Genomic DNA, 19,770 nt, shown 5'->3' with positions numbered 1-19,770 from the left:
AGGCAGATGAAATCCAGTCAACATTTAATGATACATTATATCCAGACTTTGCAAATGTGATCAGTGTAATGGTTAGGATATCGTACATTACCAACCCAGTGGTGGAATCTTTTTTTTTTACTATTAAAACTCTTCCAAATTAATGCAACATCTTAGCGTTTAAAATGGTTTGTAGTCGTGGATATTTGGTTTGCTAAGCAAATTTATTTTCAATGAAACATGCTGAACAGCATTGTAATATGCTATATCTATTTGTAATATGCATATATTGTAATAAAGAAGGTAGTAATATTGGTCTTTAGATTACAGTATTTAATAATTACACCATTTAATAATTTATAATTGTTAATATTAGTTAATAAAAAATACAACTGTTCATTGTTAGTTCATGTGAGCCCAGATCAATTAAACAATATTTACAGATACAACCTTTGTTTTTAATAAATTAGTATGCTAAATTACTGATATATCTCATGATATTAAAATCTTAAAAATCAAAGGGCTTGTGCTTAAATTCCTGAAATCAGATTTTTTTTAGACGTAAGTTGTCCATACACTTTTAAAAAATTAAGGTTTCTTATTGACATTGATGGTTCCATGAAGAAACTTTAATATCCATTCATGCATTCTTAAAATGAAAGATTCCAAAAGTGGGTTTTTATAGTGAAACCACAGAAGAACCATTTTTCCTTAATGTGAAGAACATTAATAATCTAAAGAACGTTTTTTTTGTACTGTAAAGATCATTTGTCCAACGGTTTCATGGATGTTTAAAAAAAAAAAAAAGTTCTTTTAAAAACTATTAACTAAAAGGTTCTTGGGGAACCAAAAATTGTTCTTCTAAGGCATTGCATGAAAAATGCAAAACCTTATGGAACTTTTATTTTTATGATTGTATTTATGAATTTCTTTTTAAAAAGTCAATTTTTAAAATTAAAATTAATTAATTAATTTTATTACATTTTTTATTAATTTGTTTGCTTTTTAAAGAGTAAGAATTAACTAACAGTGATCAGTGCTTTTGTTATAGTATTTATTAATTTTTGGTTAATGTTAGATGATAATAAAATGCAACCATCCACTGTTCATTTTAGCCCAGGTCAGTTAAATAACCTGACAACTTTTGAAATCATGAGATGCATGAAAATAAAATAAAGTCTTACCATATCAGAATGATACAAGAATGATAAGAATGTTCCTGGTCTTGTTTACCTGCGTTCCAGAGTCCAAGATAAGCCAAGGAAATTGGTGGCCGCCCTGTGAAATCATTTGTTAACTAATTGGTCTCTCTGTGTTGTAGCTTCCTCTCATCCGAGGGTGTGTCCTACATGACCGTATGTGCATGCAGTCTCCCTGCTGCCACAGCCTTCTGCTTCTTAGAAGACTTGCGCTGGGAATTCACAGCGTGCTTTGACAACTCTGCAGTGGCCCTGGCAAGCAGGCCATACCCATTTCTGGAGTTTGGTAGGATGACAGATAGAAGTGATTGGATTAAGTATTAGATGAGTTATTATTACTGTATGTCATGTCATTAATACTGTAGTTAATCCATGAATAGCCAAAGTTGTTGAACTAATAAGCAGATCATGAGTTTGTCTGATGGTTTTATTTCAGATAGCGGCATTCAAAAACTTCAGCAGCATTATAACCAGAAAGGGGGTCCATCTCTGGAGGTCACCCTGGCCGAGGTGCAGGAAGACCTCAGGACCAGCCCCCCTCAGGTTCTCACCATGGAGGATGTGGCGCTCACCAATGGAGCAGCCAATGGGCATGTAGAACAAACAGCTGGATCAGGTGTGCTCTAGTAAAGAATAGAGTTAATTCATAAGGGCTGCATCTTTAAAGGGGTCAAATGACGTTGCTAAAAAGAACATTATTTTGTGTATTTGGTGTAATGCAATGTGTTATGCGTTTTAAGGTTAAAAAAAAACACATTATTTTCCACATACTGTACATTATTGTTGCTCCTCTAAGCCCCGCCTTTCTGAAACGTGCTGATTTTTACAAAGCTCATCATTCTGAGAAGCGAGGCGTGCTCTGATTGGTCAGCTATCCAGTGCGTTGTGATTGGCCGAATACCTCAAGCGTGAGATTGTGATGCCGTGTCCCAGCACGATAACACAAAAACAATAAAACCCATTATAAACGAGGCATTTGTTGCATCCAATAGGGACATAATTACTGATTATAATGACTTATACTGTCTTTTTACGCATCGAGTTGCATCCCACTGTGTTGCATTGCGCCGCGTAAACATTACCATGTCTGCATTTGTGATCAGAGAAACGACAAACAACAAGCACTACTCTACACCAGTGGTTCTCAATTCCAGTCCTGGGGGCCCCCTGCTCTGCACATTTTGCACGTCTCCCTTATTTAACACACCTGATTGAGATCATCAGCTCGTTAGGAGAGAGATCATGAACTGAACTAACGAGCTGATGATCTCAATCAGGTGTGTTAAAATCAATCAGCTTAAAACTCGCGTTTGAATAGTCAGTGGCAAATTCTTTAAATATGAAAACGTACTTACAGGCTGTGAGTCAGAAGCGCCAGACTGTCCTTGCAACGTTGGAATTGCCCCACTTTATAGAAGCAGTCTTTGAGCACAGCTGGCAGGCTACTCCCAGGTTCAGGAAATAGTCCTCTGTAAAATGCGATGCACACACTCGAATATTTGGGTTGAACTGTTCTGGAACAGTGTTGTAAATACAACTTAACCACTGATTTCTAGTTGTGTCCTCTTTTGGAAGCCCAAACAAAGTAGTTTCGCTTTCACAACGAAACACAGCGTCTCCAGGACATGGAGCCGCCGGCAGCAACAATACTACAGCGAGAATAAAAATCACGCCCTCATTCATTGCATATACATTTTTAAAATCTCTCCACACCGTGACGTAGACATGTGGGGGCGTGTCTGAATGAGCTGTTTTAGGAGGGCGTGGTCGAGTTTTAACTTTCATAAAGAATATCTCTTTGGTTTTGAGACTTTAGTCTTTGCAACTTCAGGGATCTTATCTATGCCCAAACAGCATAACACTCCAAAGAGAAAGGAAAACTTGAAATCGCATCATATGACCCCTTTAAGTTGGACATATATTTTAACTTATTGATCCTTGTTGATTTTGAAGGTCAAAGTCAGAGATTGGAACCAGTCTCAGCACCAGGGATCCTCTCACTGATTCTTAACATCATGTGTGCTGCCCTCAACCTTATACGTGGTGTCCATCTTATTGAATACACCTTCCAGGTATCACAAGATATTAATTTGGGACAGAATTATCTTGATTAGGGATGTTATGAGTGATAACTGATTAATGGCCAAAATGAAAATTCTATACTATTTTGTCTAATTAAATAAAACTTAAATACCAAAAAAAAAAAAAAAAGCTTTTTAAATGCCACAAGTAAATGAAGTCATCATAACATTATAATGTACATTATGAAAAATTTTGCTAAAGATTACATTTGTGACCCTGGACCACAAAACCAGTCTTAAGTCGCTGGGGTATATTTGTAGCAATAGCCAAAAATACACTGTATGGGTCAAAATTATAGATTTTTCTTTTATGCCAAAAATCATTAGTATATTAAGTAAAGATCATATTTCATGAAGATATTTTGTAAATTTAGTACTGTAAATACATCAAAACGTCATTTTTTGATTAGTAATATGCATAGCTAAGAATTCATTTGGACAACTTTAAAGGCGATTTTCTCAATATTTTGATTTTTTTTGCACCCTCAGATTCCAGATTTTCAAATAGTTGTATCTCGGCCAAATATTGTCAGATCCTAACAAACCATACATCAATGGAAAGCTTATTTATTCATGATGATGTATAAATCTCGAAAAATTGACACTTAAGACTGGTTTTGTGGTCCAGGGTCACATTTAACAGTCGTTAACATATTGCTGTTTTTAAAGACCAGTTAAAGTAAAAATCCAGTATTGGCCAATACTGAAAATATATTTTATCAGCTGATGCTCAATATGGTACAGAATCAGCCAGACATACCATAAAGTCATTATTAATATTTGTATATTTCACTGAATATGCAAATATTTCATTTTTGATTGATCATTTATAGTATTAATTTTTCCCTAGCAGTATATGTCTGCAAGATTATGATTTTTTTATTTTTTTATTTATATGATTTAATTTTAATTCATGATATTACCATTTTTTTACAGGATCATTATTTTATTATAATTTACTGATTAAATGTCCTTTGATATGACCATTTTTGCAGGATGATTATGATGGTGTGTGGAATGTGGTGGCGTTTCTATTGGCATTTCTCTGCTGTGTTTGTCAGGTATATAAATTGTATTACTACTCTGCATGTGGCATCAAAAATGATGCACTTGTAATATTTAATGTTTCCATTTATAGCACCATCAAATACACTGTTTAAGCTCATATCTTTATCTTTTTCCCACACAGTGTCATCTGTACTTATTCCATACCTGCCAGAAGAAGCTGAAATCCTTTACTCTCCTGACTCTCATCATCTTATGCAATGCTTTTCTCTTTGGCCTGAGGAACATCTGGCAGCTGACCTTCCACATGTCCGTGGCCTGCCTCTCCACGCTACTCACCCTCCACCGCAAACTGCTGGACAGAAACATGGACTGTGGAGTATGAGGACTTCAGCTGGCTGTGGACAACAGTAGGGTGAGAGACCAAAAAATGGACGAGACTTTCCATGTGACGTGGTGGCTCACGAAAACAGACACTGGTTTTTGCTTTAGCTTTTTCTTTGATCTAATGTTATGATCAAGTGATTATTTTGTCTCACATGGATAGTGAGTGCAATGGTTTTTCTACAGGGGTCTTCAATTCCATTGATGCATATCAGAAATCAAGTTTTTAATGACATATTGTGAATGTAATATGGAGAAATTGATAAACAGACATGAAGTAAGCATTTTGTTGGTTCTGAAAGTTAATTTTAAGTTAATTTTATTTTATTTATTTGCTGCAAAATAAGAATACATATTGTTTAAGCTAATTTAAAACGGTAATCTTTGTTTACTTTTCTGTATGAAGGGTTTTTTGTGTCGGTTTAATTGTTATAAAGCTATAAATTGCATGTAAATGACTGAAAGTGGGTAGAAATGGTAGTAACTTCGGGTGATTCATGGACATGTTTCAATATCAGGCATTTTAGGTTATGAAGGATATTTGGTTAGTAACTATTTCAGTCCATTTGAACATGATCTTTTGGTTTTATTTTGGGCAGTGTCGGTTAGTTAGTAATGAGCTACTCCACAATACCTTATTTTTTTTGTATTATATTAGTACTATAATTTGTATACAAAGCACATTCAGGTCTTTTAACTAGTCTTATGCCATTTATTTCCACACAAGATCATTTTGTCTAGCCTACCTTTCTATAATACTCATCCCAAAGACTATAAAAACCAGAAATAATTTCAGTAAACAATCATAATACAACATTTATTTATCAAGTCGGTAAGATGTAGAGGTGCTAAAGAATTCCACATCTATTTTCTTAACAAAAAACTACATTAATGATGATTTACAGAGCTTAGTTTACATATTAATGTAATTTATTTGCACTATTATTCTTCCTGAAATAGACAAAAACCACTTGACATTTTGTTTGTTTATTTTGCAGCAGACAGTATTATAATATAACAAGTTTGAGTAAACTTAAGATTAAGTTCAGTTTGTTTGCGTTAATCTTTCATCAGTTCAATGTTTAAAATAATAAGGAAGCATTGTCATGTTATACGGACACATTGCGTTTCGTTATACTTATGCTGCATTTCGTTTTTTTGCAAATGTCATGCACTTCAAGCAATCAGCACTGGAAATTCTAAGTTAATCTGAAATAGTTTTTAGGCAAGTAATAAGCATATAAAAATGTGAACTATGGCGAAATTCCTGAATTTTTACAAGCAAGCTGTGCTTCTAAATGGTTGCAAAATGTCATTTTGCTGTGTTGTAGCAGCAGCTTGCGTGTAAAGTTTTTTTCTAGGATAACATTTAATGCTGTGGTAAAGCTACAGTGTGTTCATGTCAATGCCTTATTACATGATATGATTACAGATAGTTAAACAGAGGAGTGAGAATGTATGTATTATCATTTTAAAGCATGTGAAAACGGCAGCCAATGTGCAGTAAATCGAATACTAATTGTAATAATAGTAATGAAAGGGCTCTGTTTCTATTGACTGATTTCTAGGCTTTCTTCCCAGGATAGCTTGACAAAATAAAGCAACATGTTCCAATTTGTAATCATGGTTTCTTATACAATTTTAACAAGGGTTGCTGAGGTCACAGTGGTGCCCTTAGCCTTTTAAATTGATGCATATTTACTCACTCCTCATATAATACATGGAGTACTGTGTTTGTTGAATCTATGAGATATGTATTTTTATAATAATAGTTTTTCATGTTGTAGATCAGATTGACTGTTTAGTTACACAAATGAGAGAACCTGTATTTAGATGAGTTTTATCTCATGCATTTGTGACCCATGTTTTTTTTAAAGCCTGTGTCAGTGAACTGCAATTGGTGCTGGAGGTTATTACTTACATACTGCTTTTGAAAGCCTGAAACCAATATTGTCTTACATCAACCTACATTCGATTCAGATGATGCATGCGTTTAAAACTTTTTTTAATCAAGGACTATGGCAATTTTGTCTTTAACAAGTGATTCTGCTTAATGGATGGACAGTTTTTTTGTTTTTTTTCAGATAGACATTTGAATTGGTTTTGTTTCACTGGAGTTGAACTGCTCTTTTAAATACAACCAATGAACCTCCAGCAACCAAGTGAAAGATTCTTAAGTAGTGAACAGTAATGCGAGCACTATTCTGTGGAAGCCTGTTTCTGCCACAAAATAGAAAAAAAGACAAAGAAAAGTTAATTGTGACTTTTTAATCTAACAATTCTGACTGTTTAAATAAAATTAATCTCAGAATATTCTTAGAAATCTCTAAGAAAAACGAGAAATTCTATAAAAGAGTCGAATTTGCAAGATATCAACAAAATATAAATAAATATAATTTATTTATTTTTGTTTCTGCCACGGAATAGAAAATAAAAAAGGTAACTGCAACTTTATATCTCACAACTGGCACTTGTTTCTCAGAATTATGAGTTAAGCTCGCAATTCTGGGAAATACGAGGAAAAAAAGTCAGAATTATGAGAAAAATAGGTCAATATTATGAGATAAAAACTCAATTATTTTTCATTTAATAAATTTTATACTGTGGTGGAAACATGCTTCAATATTATTCCCTTGTTGCAACTTGTTTGTTGCTAAAACAGATTCAGACATTTAATAAATCAACAGCTGAACGTAAAAAACTGTGTGTTTGTCTTATTTGACTGTTGGGCTAAAAGATTTGCTTTGCCATTTTTCCTGTTTGAAGCTGTTTATATTATTTCCTAATAGATAAGAATAAGAACCTAGCTGACTCAATTTTTTTTGATAATTAGTCTGAATATCCTGAGAGGTTTCAAAAACTCATGTTGATAGCAATTTTATACCACTTTGTGGACGAAGCTGAAAAGTGAAATTGTTAGAGAGTCTCTTGAAAACATCATGTTTTGCTTTAGAGCCTGTAACTAAAAGCTGAATCAGTGCAAAATGATGATTCAACGGATGTTCTAAATGGTGCTTTTAAAATCAAGCCTTTCAGTTTTTCTGTACTGTATTTTTCTAGCAATATCCTCTACTTCCTAATTCAAATGTAAGTGCTATTTCACGTCATCAAAATTTATAGAATTCTCAGCAAATTATACAGACTTTGCACATGTTGGTAATTGTGCAATTGTGGTAATAGCTTTAGTAAATAAAAATAAACTGCATTAGGAAGAACCAGTTATTTGATATATTTTCTCAAGCAACAGTTCTACAATTATGTTTTAGTATTCTCAGCTTACATTTGTAGGCTTTCTTACAACCACAAAGGTTATATTTAATTTCTTTGTGTAGTCAATTTATTTTATAATGGTTCATGTGTCTTATATCAGATGGTGTTCGTAAGGTTGTACTATATGTATCAGAACATTGGGTGGCAGTATATAACTAGTTTATTGTAGGCCGAAGGAGCTGTGTACATTTTATGATTGTTAACGGTATGAAGTTGCATACAGGGATTAAATACAGGTTTAGTTTACTTTTCAAAAATCGGTCAGATCTTCCTTTGGTTCACCTAGTATTGCTATACTGATTAAGAGAAACTTTTTTTTTGCATCTTCAACTGAAATATGGCCTGTTGTGTGTAAATAAGAACTGCTATTGTTTATTTCACAATGACATTTCATGTTCCAATTCTTCAGCTCTTACCGTTAAACTGAGATCTGGGATGTATAGGTGTGTAGGTTGATCCTTGTGTATACAGTTTTGGAAGGTCTTGTGAGTAATGCTGCGTATCAGAGCAGCAATGCTGATCAAGGTCAATAGTGTAGGTCACAGAATATATAAAGACTGGTGCCGGCATTACGCACCCAGTGTTGCTGTCTCTTGCTTGGCAACACTGCACCGAAATCTTGGCAGTATATAGCTACCTTCGGTCCAGCAGATTAGAGCAGAGGTTTGACCCAGATCACTCTACTGCACTGATCCATTTAATTTTTGTGTTAAGCAAGCAAAAGAGGATCAGTCACAGAGTTCTGCTTCTTCTGTTGGCACTCTCCAGTTCAATTTGGAAGCATAGCCATCATCTTTTATTTCCTGAGAAAAGTGAGGCGTCTACAGAGCATAAGATCACAACTGCGATATTGCTTCAGGTAATACTGAATAATGCATATTTTAGACGCAACATTGTGAGCGCATTTGTCTCACCAATAAAAATAATTCAAAACAATAATTGATGAATCAGTGTTTTTGAGTGGGTGGCTTGAGTGAATGATTCAATTACTCTGTTGTTTTGTTCCTGAGTCAGGGTTTTTGAATGAATCGCTTGAGTGAATACAGTTATTCACTTGTTTCGTTCCTGAAGGAACCTTTGTTTTTAAGTGAATCATTTGAGCAAACTAGGCAATAGCTGCATCGAAAATTGCATACTCTCTGAGAAAGTAGTTATTTTAAATAAGTACTTGCTTTGCAGTGCGTATTTGGATGCAGCCAATGACTTGCTTGTAAAGACAGTCATTTGTCGCCACCTACTGGCATAATGATGTAATGAAAAATCCACACCACTAACGCACAGAATAAAATCTAAATTATACTTCAGTTGTGACACAAAGATAACGGTAAGGATAAATAATGTATGTTAGTGTCCATATCATCCACCATTATCGAGAGTACCATGATGACTTTGTTTACATGTAGAGGAACGGACATGCATATGGAGCCCGGTTTCATGAAAATACCTATAAATATTAAGCCAAAAAATAAATAAATAAATAAACGAAAACTCGTGGTATTGATACGCAAAAATGGACTTTGGCGTGCATATAATACGCAGTTTTCACGTGCATATGATACGCATCTACACCACAACCCTAATCCTACCCATCGCGTAGCATAGACACGCCAAAGTCCATTTTTGCGTATCAATACCATGAGTTTTCTTTTTATTTGGCGTACTATTTATACGCACTTTCGTGAGATCGGGTTGGCATATGCAGGGTCAGAATTAACTCTCGGATTTCATTAAAAATATCTTCTTTATTCGTGTTCCGAAGATGAACAAATGTCTTACGGGTTTGGAACAACATGAGGTGAGTAATTAATGACAGAATGTTCATTTTTGGGTGAACTATCCCTTAAACTGTTATAATTCTAGTACTCAGTGTAAACAGCCCTAAACTGCTGTACAATAAGGAACTTGTTTGTCTCAGAAATTCTGAAGAAATTTTAAGTTTGTAATAGTCTTTTTGTAGTCATGCCTTGCTTTTTCCTCTTAAAGTTAAATGTTTACATAGACCCTTCACTTTGTCTTAACAAATTTGTCATTAACAGTATCTGTTAACATTCTTTCTGAAAGATAAACGCAGATGTCGAAAGTAAAAGAGGCATATCTTTATCATCGGACATAAATCATTAATCAGAGGATTAATGGGAAGTTTGCTGAGATTGGGAAGTTTGCTGGATTCATGCAAGGATAATTTCTAATTTTTTTTTTTTTTTTTGTGCTTGCAATGCACTATAAATTACTTTGTGCGGCACCCCTGCAACAGTTTATTCAATATGAGAAAACAATTTTGTTTGAACTTTGACTATGTTAATTTGTTGTGTTGATGTACAAATTCAGAATCTGAGGATGTTATTTGTGACCTCTTTTTATGTCTTTCTCCCCCCATGACGCACATACATATGCATTACAATCAAACTTGTGAACAAAGATCATTCAGGCACATATGCACCAATCTAAAAAAGGAAATGGATTTTTCATAGGTTAAATTGTGTATCCGAGTGTCTGTCAATACAGTTTCCACACCTAACTGGTCCATGTATAATGCATTTGTACTGGAAACGCACTTGACACTACTCTCAGCTGGACTCTGAACTAGTGTTGAATTGAGTAGGATTTTCACCAAATATGCTTCTAATAATCGCCTTCCAACAATGCTTGGTGACTCAATGTCAAATTGCTGTTATACAGGCCTCATGATTCGAGTTGGGAGTCTGCACAGGAAACAAAAGAACCACAGGAACTGTGTCCGGTACTGTACCATCTCCATCCTTTTTTACAATAATCTCTGTCCTGATAAATCATTGTACTCTCAGTAAAAATGGGACACTCCAGACCTTTTGTTCCGTTTCAAACATGAGATGGAAACACTGTTAATTGAGACAGATCTTTGGCAGCATTGTGAATATCTTATTAAACAAAACAATATGTAATCAGGTTGTTGGTATTGTATGTGTTTTTGCATAGATGATATATTATGTGGGTAGATATATAATAAAGCTGGTTTTAGCACCTAGTTCTGTTTGAAAGACAGTGATTTACTGAATATTAATCATTTCAAACATATCATTAAGGGGATAGTTCAGCCAAAAATGAAACTTCTGTCATCTTTTACTCCATTCCAGACCTGTATGACTTTCTTTTTGTGTTAAATACTGTACAAAAGACATACTTTATTGTATCTTTTTGTCCATATACAATGAAAGTTAACGGTCACGTTCATTCTGCCAAATGTCTCCTTTTAGAAAATATGAAAGGCATACTAGTTTGAGCAACATGAGGCTGAGTAAATTAGGACAACTTTCTCTCTTTAATAGTTAAGTGCAAATTAAAATCGGTAAAAAACGTGCGAAAAACAGGGAAGATTATTATTATTATTTTTTTTACAGTGTGTTTAGAAAATTATGCTCCACAAACAACACTGACCCACTGTACACTACCATAAATATTGTATACCTCACATTACCAATAGAATTCTTTAGGGACATTGTATTTCACCCTGCACATTCAGTGGAGGTTGTTGTGACCCTGAAAGACCCTGTTGTTTCAATTAGCAGGTTTTGTTCAACCATACAGTCTCAGACCACACTGAACATCTGAGATTCAAAATCTAATCTACATACTGTTCAAAAGTAAGATTTATTTTTTTTAAATAAATGAATACTTTCATGCAGCAAGGATGCAGTACTGTAAAGTACTGTTCATATAAACGTTAGAATCATCAAAGTATGCTGAAAAAATATTAAGCAGTACAGTTGTGTTCAACATTGATAATATTAAGAAATATTTCTTGAGCAACTAATCAGCATATTGGAATGATTTCTGAAGGATCGTGTGACACTGAAGACTGGAGTAATGATGCTAAAAATTCAGCTTTGCATCACAGAAATAAATTACATTTTAAAATATATTAAAATAGAATAGAGTTATTTTAATTGTAATAATGTTTCACATATGACTATTTTTACTGTATTTTTGATCAAGTAAACGGACCCATTACAGACTAGATAAACTGGATTTTAATTTATTAAATAATAAACATTTTGGATTTTAAAATGTAAAACAAAGAGTCATGTCATGGCATAAAATGAATAATCTGCACTATTGAAGGTCACTATTGAAATAAGAAAATTGTGACAATGATCCTAAAAAGGTCAGATGTTCTTGCTTTCCAAATTCAAGATGTTCTTTGAATCATCTCCAATTATGCTGGAGAACATGATCATCAGATTAAGCACAAACCATGTGGAGTAAACCAAAATGGCAATTTTTTTTTTTATTTTGGTGGAAAATTTTTAGCAGAACTTTTCGCTATAATCATCATGCTTAATTTGTAATGACTTTAATGATTTAAATTACTTAAATAATTTGTAAGTGCAAAAATGACCCATTTTCACATAGTGGCACACAGGCCCCCAGTGTATTTAGCATTGACATCTTTTAAAATGAGTCTTATTATTTGAAATTCATTATAAAATTCTAGATTCTTCTAGATTTTACAGCATACATTCTTGGTGATGTTTGGTTTTCAGAGAAATGATGAAAAATCAGACACTAACTATTCTATTTTATGTTCAACTTTGAATTATGCTTTAATTTTTTTGCCACTAAATGAGTTTCTTATATATAAGTCACACACCCACATATGGCAGATAAAAGCTGTGGAGACTAATTTATCTAGTGGATATTATAGAAGCCTTAATCCTCCTCAAATAAGACTTACATAAGTTACAGTTACATAAGGCTTTTGAGAAATTCATATTAAAATATGGATAATACAAGGAATATAAAATATTAAAATGATAATATAATATCAATATTATAAGACATGAATGGCATTAAAATATTTACCCCACTACCATTTAATTAATAAGTTACCCAGTCTGGACTTGAGCTAAATAAATACTCCGTACATATATGTTCTAGGACATTGGCTTATTATGTTTATTAATACTGAGGCTCTTACATATTATATTTTTAAAAATGAGTCAAAAAATTCACCTTTTTCAAATTTTATTCCACCTCGCATTTTAATACAGTATACAAGTTGAAAGGAGCAAGTCTTTTTGAAATCTGACACCATTTGACTTCTCAAAATGGTTGAATCTCATCCTCAAACTAATTCAAATTCATTGTGACAAACTTTCCTATAAGTACCACAGTGGTATTAAACCCTTCTTTAAAAAACAGACACAAATGAACAGAGAAATCCTGTTGAGAGAGCTTTGCTTTGTAGTGCTTTACCTCCTGAATCTGAAATGAATACTTAAAAGCAAACCTTTAAGCACAGGAGATCATTTTTATAGGCATTAGTCATTGGCTTGATACAATCATACTGAATGAAGAAAGAAACACTGTTTGTAATTAGAAATGGAGATTAAGCTGTGCGATTTTTATCAAAGACTTCAGACAGGTCTTTTAGAGTTTATTACGTTGATGAATCTTACTCTGTTTAATTGCAAGCGATTGCTTGCTGGTTATCTGAAGCTGTACTTTGCAGCTCTATGCAGTTTTCAAGCATAACATGAGTAGCTAGTGACTAACAATAAGATATAGAATATGGAATAACAGTGCGAGTTTGCTGAAAGATTAGCTTTGTTTAAATATGATAAACTAAAATCAAAGACTGAGACAGAGATCAAACATTTTAGTGAGAGTGCCATTTACATTTGCATATAGCCAGGCATTGCTAGCAGTACAGAACAGCCACGTTTTCCTCCTAATTCAGAAAGTGTTGTGAATAAACCTATATGTTTTGCTTCCTCAGAGCATGGTAAGAAAGTCAACGCTCGATAAGCACCATCTCTGTTTGATGTTAGAGGTCTGCTCCATTCATGTGTGAAATTCTCCACCTCTGGAAAAATCAAACACATAAACCCATTAAAACTTGTGTGAGTTGCCACAGGGTGAGTCCGCACCACTGAGAGCATGTCTTCACTCCCTTGGACTTTTGAAGGAAAGGTCACGCCATCCTTAAAGTGAAGGAAAACTGTTGGGAAAACGTGAATTATTTCACATCTGGCACTTAGCTTGATTCTGTCCACTCATTCACTCATCTCATAATGACTCTTCCATTTGAATTTGGCTTGAATCAAATCTAAATGGTCTCAGTCTATTCTCAAAGCATTTTTAGGTCTGCCATTAGGAAAAGAAATCTAATTATTCTTATATAACAAATTGTGTTTCAGTGTGAAACCCTGTTTTCAGGAACAAAACTAGGGCTAGGGGACCTTCAAAGTTTGAGAAATACTGATTTACATAATGCTTAAAGGACAGAGTCATCAAAAATGTACCTACAACAAACCATCAGCACCCTCTCGAGCCATAGTTTGAAAAATTATGACAGTATAGAACATGTACTGAATGTTGATTGAATTTTCTACATAATTGTGTCACTAGCACTGGAAATCTCATGGTGTTGTAGCCATCCAATCTGTCTTCACTTAAAAGGCTTTAAAATTAATTTTGGCACCAAAAGCAATTGTAACGAGGATAATTGCATGCATTGTTGCTTTTCTGCAGTTGATATATGGGTTTATGAGTTGGACATCCAGGGAAGAGCTGGCAAACATCTGGAAATGGCAATCAAAGCCTCACACACAATTACAATGACATTTACACATCTGCCAAGAAGTACAAATACCTGTTTACTCTGTTATGAATCTCATCCAATCAACTGCATATGTAAATTCATTTAAAACAATAAGCTGAACAATATTTAACAAATGCTGGTTATGATTCAGATTCCTTCAAACATAATGCAGATCTGTATGACTCATCTTTCTTTTCACCCACACCATGAATTCACTTCAATTAATTTTCACTTTCAAATGTGTGTGGACTGGAACCACAACCTTGGCTTTGAATAGCAAAACATTGATGTGAAATCCCAAAAAGCCTTTGTGTGAATGAATGGCTGAGGGACAGTGCCAGCATAACACATAAATGAATACAATATTTTCTTGACTCGTAGTATACTGTACACAGCCCTACACTGTTCAATGGTTTCTTAGGTCTGAAAGAAGGCTTTGAAGCTTATAATTGGTCTAGCACACAATTTACAACCAAGACAAATAGTAGAGCCCATGTTCACAGGTTAAATAGCAGCAGAGTCAAACAACTCAGGAGAATATTACAGGACTTATACAAGAATATGGCTGCCCTTTAGTGCACAACACAATGGAAACAAGCTGCAACAATTAGCACAACACAATTAAATCTCCAAACATGACGCAACAAAACAAAATTGGCACAACACAACGAAAACAAATTGCAACACAACAAAAACGAGCCACAACACAACGAAATTAGCACAACAAAATGGAAACAAGCAGCAACACGAAGAAATTAGAACAACACAACGGAAACAAGCGACAACACAACAAAATTAGCACAACGCAAGTGAAATAAACCATGATACAACGAAATTAGCACGATACAATGAAATTAGTCACATGCATTGTATTGTGTGGCGATTTCGTTACGTTGTAAACATTTCGTTGTGTTGTGGAGATTTTGTTGTGTTCTGGACTACTGGGCCACTGTAAGAATCAGCAAGCTGTACAGTCATACAGAACGTAGAATGGAAAAACAACTTATTGGTCTTTAAAAAAACATAATGCCTTTTAAGACATGGTACAATGGCCAATACATCTATGCATGTTTACATATTTAAAAAAAAATCTAATTAAAAGGCAGCAGAAAGCAAGAACATGTTCGTTCACAGTTATCAAAACGCGAGATTCAGCGTTCAACCTATCCACCTTTTTCTTCAACGCAGAAGTAAGCCTATGGGTGAGATTTCCGGTTAGCCGCTATAGGTAACGAGAAGAATAACAAGTTATGTGCAGTAAAAGGTAAAACTGTTTGCACTACAAACCAGTGTTTTCATAATTAAAATAATACATTAAAATAATATGGTAAGACACACAAATTTTCAATATCAAGCAGCAAAACGAACTGTTTCGTACAGCTAAAAATAGGGATGAGACCGGAAGCTAGACCCATAGAATATACAAATGGCCGCGCCCACGAAAAAGGTGGATTGCGCATGCAAAAACAGAAAGTAGATCACAGCAGAAAGATACTTGCCTTTAAAATGTGAGACGCAACGCAGCGGAATGAAAGCGTTTAAAAAAATACAATAATATTGTACGCCTACTTAAAAGTCTTAAGAACTCGTCGCGCATGCGCGAGATGCTGAAAAGCGGCAAAACAGTCACAGACGTCCGTCTAGCGTATGTTTACATCGCAAACGGTTAAAACATCGCTGTGTAGCGCTAAAAACGCGTTCTTTGATTTTCCCCTAAAGTTTAAGATACCGGTTTGTCATAATAAGGAGCCCATGGATCATTGTATGCCGTTTCAGGTGTGTGTATGTGGGACTGCATCTTATCAACACCACGGAGCCTGAGGCAAGTCAAGCTTTCTCTGATTGGAAACTGTCTGACAGGTCGAGCTCAAGTCGTGGTTCTCAATCACGCCTGCGAGGGTTATATCTCAGGCTCAAAGCTGAAGGATAGCAAATTACCAGATCAAGCTCTTTCTTATACCATGTCATGCTTTGCTGAATGGAAGCCACAAGATTTCACATGGAGGGCACATTTCTTTCAATATCAGGTTGAGCCAGCAATACAATGGCACAGATTTGCTATTCTTAAAGCAGTTTTGGTCCAGCTCAAAGCTTTGAAACTTGTTGAACAGTGCTTTTGCTGAACCTCGATGGGTACTTTAGCCCATGAATATTTAACAATGGACATGAATACTGAAATGTGGCCTGCAGCTAGGCACCTGTTAACAGTCCTGGGCCCGTATTCACAAAACATCTTAAGGCTAAAAGTAGCTCCTAACTTGCCGATTTAGGAGAAAATCTTAAAAATAGTGGGCGTGTCGGTCCTAAATTTAGGACTCCTAAATATTTGCTCTAAGAGTATTTCACAAAGTGTTTTAGCGCTAAAACTAGCTCCTAAATCTGTTAAACGTTAGGAGTAGTGATTGAAGAGGACTCCTAAGTTACTAAGACCAACTCACAACTGTCCTAAACTGGCTGTTGCCGGCAATCTGCCTCAGAATATAAACATTTTAGAAACATTTGACGATAATGAACTTTTAAAAAGGTATCACCTTTAGGGTTTGGAGGTTATCCCAACTCCAGATTTTCCTTTGATTATATCCTTTTCATTAACCAGTTGGGCAAGAAGTAAAAGCTGTTCTTGCGTCCAGTTTGGTTTTCTTTTACGTTTGCATGTCGTACTATCAGCCAAGATTATTCTGCTCTGTAAATTAAAAAGCTGTTTATATGCATATCCGCTACGAGAAGCATACATGCAAGAGACTGACATTTAGCTGAACGTATACTTGTTTAATTAGTGCACTTAGCTTGCATTTTTAAACCTTTATTTGAATATGGTAACATAATATTGCGCTCTACAATATTACTATGGATAAATCTCTGACAGACTATCAGCCAATCACTGTGTGCATAGTTAGTAAGCACACTGACATCATCCATAGCAAGGAGGTGAACCCCGCCCTTACTCTGAGCTTAAGACTTCTCTCTATTCCTTACTAAAAACTGGTCTCAGCAGCTTTGTGAATAGATTTTAAGAGAGAACTTTTAGCTAAAAACTTTTACTGCCACTTAGGAGAACTCTTAGTGGTAAGATAAAATGTTTTGTGAATACGGGCCCTGATGTGGAAACAGCAAAAACAACATCCAAAAGAATGACGAAATGCTTTCTATTTTATTATAAAACAGAACATTATTAACAAATTTTCAATTTAAGCTGGGCTCATTGGCATGTAGAATATCGTATTTGTCATTGGCATTATTCATTTTTTATTTTTTTTGCATATGTTGAATTAATTATTCATGTTGAACAAAGCTGCAATAAATCTACATAACATACTGAAAAAAAATTTAATCTGAAAAAAAAAATTTATATTAACATCACTGAATACTTTATAGGCTACATGAATAAAACTTAGTTCATTGGTTTGATCAGGTAGAAATCGCTCAATTGCAGGTTTCCACTTTTTAAGGGTTATATCTGAGAAACTCATATGGTATCATGCTGAAGGAAGGTTGAGGCAAATGAAATATATTTGGTCTCTTGAGCATTCTGACAGCTTTATTTTTCATGTATTTTGTTATCAGTACAAACTGACCTCAGTAGATGTATGATCCCTGACTGAAGAGGTGAACCCTTCAAAACAAAAACACCGATAACAGGACTAAACTGCTGTGATAGAACAGAAAAACACATTAGAAATGAAAATACAGGCACACACTTTACACTTGAATTCAGTGAAGTAGGTGCCAGGTTTGAGGCTTATTTTAATAAAGTTCAAAATGAATGAGTAAAATATACATTCCCTTAACAACATATTTACTGCTATTTTCACATCATTGCATTTAAATCTTACAGGAATAGTTTACGGGGGAAAAAAAGAAAATTTGCTGAAAATGTATTCACCTTCAGGCCATTCAAGCTATAAATAAGTTTATGTAGATAAGTCACAAGATGTTAATCGTTTGACTGGAGTCATGTGGATTACTGAGATGTTTCTGACAGCACCCATTCACTGCCTATCCAAATCTGTTCAGATGAAGAAACAAACTCATCTACATCTTGCACGGCCTCAGGGTGAGTACATTTTTGTTTTGTTAAATCTAAATAATTCCAGAGACTGTAACATTATCTGTGAGCTGTTGTCTTAATATTGGCCTTTAAGAGAGATGTTAGACGAACGATCATGTGGAAAACGGGACCAGCTGACAGTGAGATGAAACCACACAGAAAAAAATTAACATCTCACCATTGCTGACACAAATATGAGTATTTTACTTTGGCTATTCAAAATGTTCTCAGCCGGTGTCTGATGAGTGACTAGAAACGGATCTTTCCTGTCAGACCCCTGCTGATGTATACATATGTCATAATATAGCCAACATTATGGTGTGACTTTAATTGGATTCACTAACAGAAAACAGTCCAAAAATGCTCAAATGACACATTAAAGAGTTGAAATGTATCACCTGGTGATAGCTCATTTCAGTATAAATTCAAAAACAAATTATTTTTTTTATAAATACATTTTTTCCCTATGGTCCACCTGTGATGTTTTCCTAACAACACAAGCTTTGCGAATTTTACTACCAAGTAACATGAATTTGTTACAAAATATATAGTATATAATTTGACCGGATGCTCTGCCTTTGACATTAATAACAAAAGATATTGGAATTTAATCTTTTAAAAAGTTTGTTTCATTATGAGTTTGTGGCATTTTTTGCTTTCAGCATTGTTTTTGAATATTTGAGTTCTTTTAAAGACTTTTAAAGTGCATGTCATAACCCACATTAACTTTTATATTGGTTGACTCCTTGTATTTTGCTGAACAGAAGAAACAATAGAGAAACCTAGGTAGATAAGGAAAATGTCCTGTTTCCTACAGGATCGACGGTGAGCTGGCACAATGGATTGGTGCAATTATCCAGACAATTAAACCAAAGCTTCTAAAAGTAGAAAAATGTGTTTTGTTGTTAGCATTTGCTGCTATGCCCTTAATTTAATTCAGTGCTTACCAGAAGGCAAAAGCAGAATGGTTCTTCAAAGTAAGTCTGGGATTTGACAGGCTCGGAGGGGAAGCTGTGTATTTTAGTAGAGTGAAATTTACACAGCTAATAAATTATTTAGCTGAATCTCTCTGGGGAAACAGGGCTGTGACACACAGCTTATTCTTGGTTTTCTTTAAGGCAGATGGAAAATAGAAAGGATCTGATATGAGAGTGTCTGTTGTAACCCAATGGACAAGCAGTTCTTGTGTGTGTAACTTCTGAACAATGTAAACGTACAGCTCAA

At 34.6% G+C, this 19,770-nt stretch overlaps 1 protein-coding gene across 3 annotated transcripts; it reads left to right on the top strand.

The window, feature by feature from the left end:
* The first annotated feature begins 1,306 nt into the window (after positions 1-1,306).
* On the top strand, positions 1,307-7,336 carry sec22c (SEC22 homolog C, vesicle trafficking protein). 3 transcript variants are annotated; one of them, XM_058765336.1, is made up of 5 exons: positions 1,307-1,464; positions 1,615-1,794; positions 3,132-3,250; positions 4,255-4,320; positions 4,449-7,336. In XM_058765336.1, exons 1-5 carry the CDS (start codon positions 1,329-1,331, stop codon positions 4,647-4,649), a joined length of 702 nt encoding a protein of 233 aa, XP_058621319.1. In that variant the 5' UTR covers positions 1,307-1,328; the 3' UTR covers positions 4,650-7,336. The 3 variants fall into 3 exon arrangements, with proteins under 3 accessions (XP_058621319.1, XP_058621318.1, XP_058621320.1); XM_058765335.1 differs by having other exon boundaries at positions 1,307-1,482; XM_058765337.1 differs by having other exon boundaries at positions 1,394-1,518.
* Positions 7,337-19,770: the final 12,434 nt, after the last annotated feature.

The sequence above is a fragment of the Onychostoma macrolepis genome, chromosome 24, assembly GCF_012432095.1.
Source record: "Onychostoma macrolepis isolate SWU-2019 chromosome 24, ASM1243209v1, whole genome shotgun sequence".
In the NCBI taxonomy this organism is placed as follows: Eukaryota; Metazoa; Chordata; class Actinopteri; order Cypriniformes; family Cyprinidae; genus Onychostoma; species Onychostoma macrolepis.
The sequence above is the reverse complement of the archived record's forward strand: the minus strand, read 5'-3'. Positions and strand labels throughout refer to the sequence as shown.